This window comes from Maylandia zebra, linkage group LG2 (genome assembly GCF_041146795.1).
Source record: "Maylandia zebra isolate NMK-2024a linkage group LG2, Mzebra_GT3a, whole genome shotgun sequence".
NCBI classification, from domain to species: Eukaryota; Metazoa; Chordata; class Actinopteri; order Cichliformes; family Cichlidae; genus Maylandia; species Maylandia zebra.
In genome coordinates, this window is record NC_135168.1 from 3,610,876 (window position 1) to 3,621,174 (window position 10,299).

Below are 10,299 nucleotides of genomic sequence, written 5' to 3' on the forward strand. Positions count from 1 at the left end.
AATGAAAGCTATGAAGACTGATAATACTATGAAACATGAAGGGACACTATGAAGTCTAAAATGAGACATGGGGGAGGGAACACAGACGACACCACACTGAACGCAGGAAGATTGTGAGCTTAAATACACACATGAGGTGACCGGGGGAAGTGGAGACACATGAGGAAACAGCTGACTAGGATGAACATAATCATGCCACAGTGGAAGTGAAAACTAAGTACATAGAACATGGAAACAAGACTTCCAAAAATAAACAGGAAACATTACGAGACATGACAGGAATTTGACCACAGAGACATGAAACATGACAGGTAGACATGAAGCAGGGAGACTTAGAACAGGGGAGAAGACACAAAAAGATCTACAAAGCAAAGGACTAACACAGCAACCTAGGCATCGTAGCACTTAATAAGGTCAATTAAACTGAAACTAGAACACAAGTGGAAAGCAAAATACAATAAAACTCAAACACTGGGGTTTCATTATTTATTTATGTAACCTGTAGTGTTTCATGTCTCATTTCCTGAGATTAGAGGATTACCATTCTGCTCTGAAGTGGTAAGGCCCACCAACCAGCATGTGTACAGTGAACTTTAACCATCAAAACATGAGTTTAGTTAATTGATCTCCTTTTGCTCCAAAGAAGAACTTTAATATCATAAGCCGCATTTATTTCTCACGCTTTATTTCAGTTTCATTCAAAGTTTCATCTTTCATTTCAGCAATAAAGCAATTGATTTGCACTATGGAAATATTTTAGTCAATATGTGGTGCAGGTTTTGAAAAATCACAAAAGTTTATAAATTAAAATCAAACTAACATCCACACATAGCTTGAAAGGGTAAAAAGGAACAAACTTTATTCATTTCACATACAAAAGCTAAGTTACAAGAATTAACAGGATTCTTGAAAATACTGAAATTATACCCTAAACCACCCGAAACCTAACAAACCCAAAGACAAACACCAGTATTTTACTTCATTACATATTTGTTTTTGAGTGGGAGTCCAGTAGCGTCAGTAACCTCAGTAGACAACTGCACTGAAAACAAAGTCGCAAAGCACTTAGTATTATACAAAATTTAATCCAATGATTCATGTTCTTGGACAAGAGTTGGCAGTTAAACTCAGTCATGTAAATAATGAATTACACCTCCATTTATACTGCTTTAATATTAAGCTTTGCTTTATTTGAGTGGGTTTAGAAAACAATGAATAAAACAAAAGCTGCTTAGAGAAAGATCAGAACATGCCGTGTATGAGAAGTTATTTCTTGAGACCGAAGTTAACGGTTAGCTTACTGAATGTATGAAACAATTACTGTCACATGGATTGCCATGAGACAACGCCAGCATAGAGGGAAATAAAATGTAGGTTTGCTATAATATTATACTTTCTTTGCACAATTGATAGCAAGATTATTAATTCACGCATATAAGGGACAAAAAACGTTGGGCTGGGCTGTGTGACTGAGACGGAGAGTTGCAGGAAGCAAACAGCTGCACTGCAGATAAAAGTTGAGATACGTTTTGCTTACACTCATTCTGATCCCCGCAAAAACAAATGTAAGGCATTATAGATCTCTTGTACTGCTTTGGTCAATGAGGGGAGTGCTGATCTTTTTGATTACAGATAGACAACTCAGGCTTTGCTGTTGTTTCAGATGCTCAAACAAAACATAAAAAATGACTAAAACAAAGTTAATCTTTTTAGTGAACAAACCTTCTAATAGGGTATTTACATCTTACATGTGTGCAGTATTGTAGCTACATCTGAAAGCAACTATCCAGTTGAGTTTGTCAGTCACAGCAAATGCAAAGAGGATCTGCTGTTGGGCACAACCAACCTAACTTTGTTTGATTGATCATTATTTATTTAGTTGTGGCTCTCTGCATTTTTTAAGTCTGGATACTAAATTTAAAGCCAAAATCTGTAATTTGGGTATAAGGATGGTTTTGCTTGCATGGTTGGTATGTAAATTATGGAAAGTGTAAGGTCAACTTCAGGGTGTGAGATGAGATATAATAAAATAATAAAAAATATATTATTTTAATAAAAAAAACTGTCAGTTGTTGTTCATTGGTGTTTGAGGGTATGAGGATAATCATAGTCTCCTAAATCTTTGTTCAAATGATTGGTAAAACTATCTGCTCAAGATTTCTGTGGTTATCTTGTGTGGATTGTTCATCATAAACAAACTAAAACACAATTTTGTTTTGAATACAACTGTATTTCCATGTATATATAATTCAGGTTTTCAAATGCAGATTATGTTACTCTTCCTGGAGAATTATCTTTGAAAACAAACAGAACAGCCTATATTCACTGTAAAGGGCTTGTAAAATATTACAGGAAGTGCATTTTCTGTGTTTCAGCCAATCACTGTGATTTCGACTTTCTAAACCTTGATCCTCTTGTGACTAAATCTTCCTTTGAGTGGGAAGACATCAGTTGTGCAAGAGAAGGTTGAGGTACCACAATGATCGGAAGACTGGTTCCTTTGATTCTTCTAAGTACATTGTGTGAGTTTACTTTTTCTGTACTGTGGGATGTAGCATTGTAAATCATATAAGACAAATTGTATAAGGCTCTGTAATATTTTAAACTGCATGATGATTATACATATTTTTAAGTATTTTGTCCTGTCATGTTCTAACTGCTACTGTTGGTTTCTTTTCTTCAGCTTTGATTGAAATGAGAGAGATTCCTCAGCAGATGTCTTTACATGAGGCTAAACTTGGAGATGATGTGAATCTGACATGTGTGAAAAATAATGCAGAGTTTTCTTACTGGTATAAGTTGAATTTTGGATACTTGCTTGAAACAGTTGCTAAAAGAACTTATGGAAGAATATCCCTCAGTGGACAATTTAACAACTCAAGATTCAGTGCCACAAAAGTAGGTCATGTGTATTCTCTTATCATAAGAAATGTAAGCAAAGAAGATGAAGCAACTTACCTCTGTCATGCAGGATCGGTATATGAACCAGAATTTATAAATGGCACAATTTTGGCAGTGAAAGGTAAAGTATATTCATTTTATTGTTTTCTTTCTATATCTGTGTCAAAATCAAACCAAATACAGACATGTATTTTTGTGAATCACACAGATCCTAAAACTCAACTTAAATCTGTAACTGTGAAACAAACTCCAGACATGGAGTCAGTCAAGCTGGGTGATACAATGACTCTGCAGTGTTCGCTCCTCTCCAAGAACGAGAATGACACAGATCAGTGTCCAGATGAAGACAAAGTGCACTGGTTCAAAGGTGGATCAGAATCCCATCCAGGCGTCATTTACCACGGCAGTCTCAGAAATAAAGAGGACGGGAGATGTGACTACAGTCTGTCCAAAACTGTAACAAACTCATCTGATGCTGGGACGTACTACTGTGCTGTTGTCACATGCAGTGAGATCCTGTTTGGTGAAGGAACAAAAGTGGTGACAAGTATGTTTTTAAAGTCTTATTTAAAATATTATTATTTATAGTGATCATTGTTGCCTGTATTTCTGTGAATATATACTGGAAGTCTTCAGATGCTAGTTTCAGGCCTCTAATAAAGCAACTCTACCTAGATCAGCTTGAGGTTCTGACAATTCTAAATACATTATATAAACATATAATGTTCTCAAGGCTTACAGCCCGCAGCCTGTTTGTGTTTGTCATATTGCAGGTGCCATTTTGCTGCCTTTGTTGCCTTTGCTGTCTTTGTTCTTTTTCTGTTCTTTTATGTGAATGTTTTCTACTCATTTCCTGCAGCGTTCTGTGTCACCTAAAGGCCTCTGCATCTTAGCTGTCCATATTGTTATATGCATTTAGTTTAGATGGTTTTATTTTAAGTATGTCAAGCTAGAGGCCACAAACACTTAGGATGCAATACAATCTCAAAATACAACGCTTCATAATAAAATAAAGAATACAGAATACTAGTATTAGTTTTGGTTTTTTGAAAACCCCATTAAAGATCTGTGAAGCCATACTTGGAACAGCTAAATAATAACGTGTTGATGTTCAGTAGAGGGTTGCACTATGAAGCAAGCTGAACATAGCCAGGCCTTCTTTGTGGTAGCTGGATTTGAGAAAACCTAAAATCTAGTCAGAGATAACAGGTATCATGTTCATCTTTTTCTGTTAACCTAGATTTAACCTCTGCACAATTACACAAAGGGGACACAATTAAAAAAACTTGTCCAATCAGAACATTATTAGAGGAATGGGGGGAAAAGGAATGTAGTACTTAACAAATGTAACTGATAATTTTCTTTTACTTGAGCTCTATTAGCTCTAATTGCAGCTATGTAAAAACACCTGGAAGCATTAAGACAAAACATAAAAATAAGTCATATATGTCACACAAGCAGTACTACTTTAACTTCAGTTTCATATGGTGGTGTTATTATGATACGACCTAACAAGTGACATGTGTATAAAATGTTTTCCTTCAGTTGATAATCCTTATTGCTCTTAAAGCTTACTTTCACTAAAAATAATTAGCTAAAATATTGGACTTTCAGCGAAATGAAACTAATATAACCTGCTACAGACAAGATTGTGTTTTTATCGTATGTTACCGTGGTGATAAAGTCAAGTCCAAAGACATCTGCCTTACTGATGCTGAAAACTTTTACTTTCAGCTCAACATAATTCATTATCCATGAACCTTGGATTGCAATACACTCTGTTGTGTAGTTAAAAAAAAGTGCAGCTGAGGTTGATGAGAAAAAACATTGTCTGTAGGCAATTTTCCATAAACTACGAGGAGAGAATGATTTTATTTTTTATTGTTATTAACTTGGTAATGAGTAAAATATTAGTAATTAATATAAATCAATAAAAGCCATCTGCATGAAATTTAATTGGGTCTAACAGTGAGTCATGTAGATGTGCGCTATTACACAATTACATAAATGGGATGTAAAGTGTCTGCTGGGATGTTTTCTCGTTCCAGATGAGTTCCCGCTCAGTGCTGTGCTTGTGACGCTGCTGATCTTCTCTGTGCTTGTAAATTTTGGTCTGATTGTCTCCAGAAAAAAGAAGCCAACTTGTGAACATTCCAAAGGTACAGTGGTGCATCACATTTCCATTACACCACATTTGTGTGTATACACATTAATAGTATAACATTAGTATACAGTAATAGTTACCTTGCTAGTACCGGTTGCCTTTAGAACTGCCTTAATGTTTCACATCAGAAATTCAACACAGCTTTGGACTCAACAAGGCTTTGCTACTGAACTGTAAGTTTCCTTATCTTAGCTGATAGGAGAAAATTACTAACGAATCACATGATAAAGCATTAAGAAATGCTACTAAAACCAGGACATAGCTATGTATTAAACAAAATATCTTAAAATACAGTTGGTTCTTTGTAGGAAACTGTAACTTGGAACAAAATCTAACAGACACCATGTTGAACTGCAGTCCTGTGCTCTGCACCCAGTAATGCACGGCGTGATACATTTTGGTCAGAATTAGAATTATTATCAACTGCATGGATCGATCAGACCTGCCGTGTGAGTCCTTACATATCTATGTCACCAAACTTTAAGTGGCGACTTTCTGGATGAGTCAAAAACATAGATTACTCAAACGTTAAGCACAAGTGCTTTCAAACTGCTTTCATTAGCATGACAATGACTCCACTTGACCTAAGCAGTCATTTCAGCAGACAGATTTTAATCTAATAGTCTATTTCAGAAGTGGTAAAGCAAGAGTTTAGCAGTATGAATCTTCAGGTACAAGATCAATAAGGAATTAAAAATGATTTATTGATATGCAGAATTCACTTAAACTATTTGGAGATTGGACTCTGATGCCCCATTGCAGCAGAATGAAACGCTGGTGGTGGAGATGAAGATGGAAAGTTGGCTGGACATGAGAGAGGCAGGGATAGGGAGGAGGTGGGTTTCACAAAGGTGTTTGCAAGGCAGGATGACAGATTAACAGTGAGATTTAATGTATGCGGAGTGGAGGCTGAATGGCCTGAAGAAGGTGGACAGAAAGATGATTGGACCAGACCAGTGATGTCAGCATTGGAACAATGGTAGTGTGGGAAAGTGGAAGTGATGTAAAGCATAAACTAACCAGCAAATACCCAGGAAGCAAACATAAGTGTGACTACAGAGCTTCCTTATAAGCTTCATTTAGGAAAGACTAAACTCTCAAATGAATGTTTCCATGAATGAAGCTGTTTTTAGAGCAAATGGATGCCCTATGCAGTATTACTATAATCTTGATAATTAGCTTCTTGGATCTGACCTAAAAGGCTTTAAAAATAAATCACTCTTAATGTTTTCTTTTTCTGAACAGGAGGAGAAACCGTCTCCACTCAGCCTCCAACCAATGACCAGGGTAGATCAACTGCAGATCAACTGAGTAATGTGGTACATATTGTAAATACTGCAAAAAACATGATCATAATGTTAGCATCCTACACTGGACAGATGCCATGGGTGGCAAAGTCAATGCAGATTCTTAGGGCTGAAACACACAGCTAGCATTTTCTATGAGAAAACCGAGACATACTGAGATACAGGCAAAACTACAGGGTAGTAATCGACTTTACCTCACATCCTTTCAAAAAGTTGCTAAAAGTAAACTGTGGGAGATTTAGTAAAGTTTAGGCATGAAAAGAGTTTGACTGGGCCTCAGTATCACACTTCACGTTCAACTTCAAACTATGACTATGTTCTGTGTGTTTAATATAAATTGTAAAACTGTTTTAAAATGGTTATTAAATTCCAATTCTGTTTTCTGTCTTCTAATTTCTGTTAATAATCTGCAGGACGGTGAAGAAGTAGGAGTCAACTATGCGGCGCTGGACTTCCCCTCGAGAAAAGCTAAAAAATGGAAGAATAAGTGGGAGCTACCAGATGACAGCATATATTCTGGCATGATAGACTACCAGTAAAATGCTCTCCTCATCAAGAATGAATATTTAACAATTTTCGTGCTGATATATTATTGTTAGTAGCACTGCAAAATAGATTAGGCTAGAGATGGGACATATGTTTTGTAATGCTGGCTATTTAAATCAAAAATATATATGTTAAGATTATGTGGATCTTTATATTATGTACTATCAGATTTGAGTTGAGTAAATCAAACTGAAATAAATATCAATCATAATTTAGTGTTAGTGAATTTTATATTCTCCTTTATGTTTCATGAGACACTTTAAATATACATAAAATTGACATGAACATGACATTCCACAAGAGGATATGCTTTAGATTAAAACCAAGACTTAGCTAGATGGTGTGACAACTTGTAGGGTGTTACTTACAGGATTCTGCAGAATGATGGTGGCAAATGCTGAAGGTTCTCTTTTCAAATTTATTATTGAACCTAAACTGTACCTTGACACTGATTATGAAGTGATACTAAATTTAAGTTTGACGTATCCTTAATAGGGATTGCAGCTTCGATGTAAGATGAAAACCATCCATTCGCTTCCGCTTATCCTTTTTCAGGGGCGCTGGAGCCTATCCCAGCTGTCATAGGGCGAGAGGCAGGGTACACCCTGGACAGGTCGCCAGTCTGTCGCAGGGCCAACACACAGGGACAGACAACCATTCGCACTCACATTCATACCTATTGACAATTTGGATTATCCACTTAACCTATCCCCACAAGCTGCATGTCTTTGGACGGTGGGAGGAAGCCGAAGTACCCGGAGGGAACCCACGCAAACACGGGGAGAACATGCAAACTCCACACAGAAAGACCCCGGCCTGATGGTGGAATTGAACTCAGAACCTTCTTGCTGTGCAGCAACAGTGCTAACCACCGTGCCACCGTGCTGCCTCATAAGATGAAAACATGACAGCTTATTAAGATAATGTAAAGTTTGTTGTTTCAAAACATAAACAACAATCAGATTCTGCAGACTGATGATTGCTTGGTCCTTATTTAATATTCTGGCAGACTCTGTACCTATTAACCCTTTAGAGCCGGTCGGAGCGGGCACGCTCCGTTTTGCGTAACTATTTTTAAATCCCGGTAGCTCTGCAACCACGTGAGCTAGCGCAATAATTTTTTTGCATATGAAACCAGAGGAGTTGTACTTACATCTTATGCCATCAGCTTGTCCTCGGTCACAGTTTCCTTCCACATATAGCTTTGCAAAAACTGCATAAAAAGCACTTGCAGCAACAAAAACATAATATTCCAGAAACACCCTTTGCCGATCCGATCAGCTGTTCATAACACTTCCTACGTTGGAATAGACGTCAGCGCGAACTTTTGCATGTCCGCCATGACCTGCCCGAAACCGGAAGTGACGTCATTTTTGCGGAAATGTAGTTTTTTTTTTTACCATCAGGGCCTCATGAGCCTATACTGGTGTTTTTAAAAGTTATCTTTGACTTTATGACTTTCTGTGTCGTTTCTGGGATGCTTAGGACTCATATTGCACTGCTGGAAATAGTTTATTTTGATGCATATGCTGCTTTTTTGCAAATTTGCATTATAATATTTATATTCGTTTTTCCTGCAGTATATAAAAATTGTTGTATTTCAAAAATAAAACTATGAAGTCACTCAAAATAAATTTCCTGTGGTAGGAAACTTTTTTGTATTTACAGTTTTGAGGGATAAGCCTCTTAAATTTCTCTAACTAGAAATATATGTTAAAAAAGCAAAAACGATTTTCAATTTTTTTGTAGTTTTTTTGCACTTTTTTGCAATTTATGTAATTACTATGCACTTAATGAATACATATTATTAAAATCTGGGCTATAATTGTTGTATTGATGTATAGCAACTTGAAATGCTCCCAAAAATGGCTCCTCAGCATGTAAAAATAGAATATAAGCTCTGGCGGACTTGGTTCTATGGTAGGTCTTAAAGGGTTAACAGATAGCTTTGTTAGCACCTAGTGCATGTTGGTTGCAAGGCAAGCAAGCAGATAGCAGTGTGCAAAATGTGCATTTTATCAAACTGTTGATGAAATAACTTACAACACATTTATAAAATGATAATATAAAGAAACACTGAAATGAAGTAACATGTGAATCCCATACACTCGGACTGGCTGAACATTGGAAACCATCATAATATCATGAGTTTAGGCTCAATGCTAAGAGAACGAGGCTACTCATCTTGTAATTGCAACTGAATATTTCTTGTGTGTTGTTGCTTTCTTCACGGAAATAAATTAATGAGACTGAATTTTAGTCTGACTGCATCAGTTGGCTGAGGTTTTCTAATAGTGGTTTTCTTTGTTTTTTCTCAGTCTGTTTCCCCAGGCATGTCTCCATCTGTTTGGTACCTCTGTGCCTTGCCTCTGTAGTCGGTTATGTCTCTGTTTATTCTCTTTTTGCCTTTGTCAAGTCTGTATGTCTCACGCTGTGTTAGTTTCCTATTTTAGTTTGAAAGTCTCTTGTCCTGCATGTGTTACATTCAGTTTTGCTTCCCCTGTCATTAGTCTGACTTTGTTTATCCGTGCTTTGCTTTTCCCAGCTATGTTCCATATTTGTAATTGCCTCATGTGTGTATTTAAGTACTCCGTTTCCCCCTGTTCTTTGTTACGTCATTCAATCAAGGGATGCTGTGTGGCAGGTAGAGAGTGGACCCAAATGCAGAACTTTGCAAACAAACATGAACTCAAAAGGTAGCACTGGCAAACATGACAAAACATAAAGCACAGTTAACTGGAGTAGGCTTACTGAAATGCTAACGCTGACTGATAGAGCGTGTGCAACATGAAGGATATAACGACGGCATGGTAAATGGTAAATGGCCTGTATTTGTATAGCGCTTTACTTAGTCCCTATGGACCCCAAAGCGCTTTACACTCCATTCAGTCATCCACCCATTCACACACACATTCACACGCACATTCACACACTGGACATGACAAAGATCTGAGGAAACTCAGGATACGCTTAACTAAGAACAAGAAAGTGCAACTCAAAACAGTTGAGTGAAGATCCAGGACAGTGACAGAAGGTGAAATAAGCACATAGATGTGTATTTATTCTGAAAGAACTCTTGTGCAAAGTAATTAAACATCCCAACACCAGCCCCAGCCCTTAAAATAAAACTGACCCCCACCCTACCCCCATAGGGACTAAATGTAATCTTCTTCTAAATGTGAAAACCAAGGTAACCATTTTTCACAGATAAAAAACTACAAGTACAACAAATACTGACAGCACAAATTGCATTAGTGATGAAGCAAATTTATGACAAAGACTGAAACTAACAATACCAAAAAGTCACAAACATAGACTCTGTAAAAGGATGTCAGGTTTATTTTCAAGGACATACTCAATATGTTGATACTTCATCAACAT

At 36.9% G+C, this 10,299-nt stretch overlaps 1 protein-coding gene across 2 annotated transcripts; it reads left to right on the top strand.

The window, feature by feature from the left end:
* The first annotated feature begins 2,439 nt into the window (after positions 1–2,439).
* On the top strand, positions 2,440–7,092 carry LOC101478217 (uncharacterized). Of its 2 annotated transcripts, none has more exons than XM_004553586.2 (6): positions 2,440–2,522; positions 2,684–3,022; positions 3,110–3,448; positions 4,950–5,060; positions 6,311–6,384; positions 6,786–7,092. In XM_004553586.2, exons 1-6 carry the CDS (start codon positions 2,480–2,482, stop codon positions 6,909–6,911), a joined length of 1,032 nt encoding a protein of 343 aa, XP_004553643.2. In that variant the 5' UTR covers positions 2,440–2,479; the 3' UTR covers positions 6,912–7,092. The 2 variants fall into 2 exon arrangements, with proteins under 2 accessions (XP_004553643.2, XP_076732691.1); XM_076876576.1 differs by having other exon boundaries at positions 6,311–6,376; positions 6,786–6,840.
* The last annotated feature ends 3,207 nt before the right edge of the window (positions 7,093–10,299 follow it).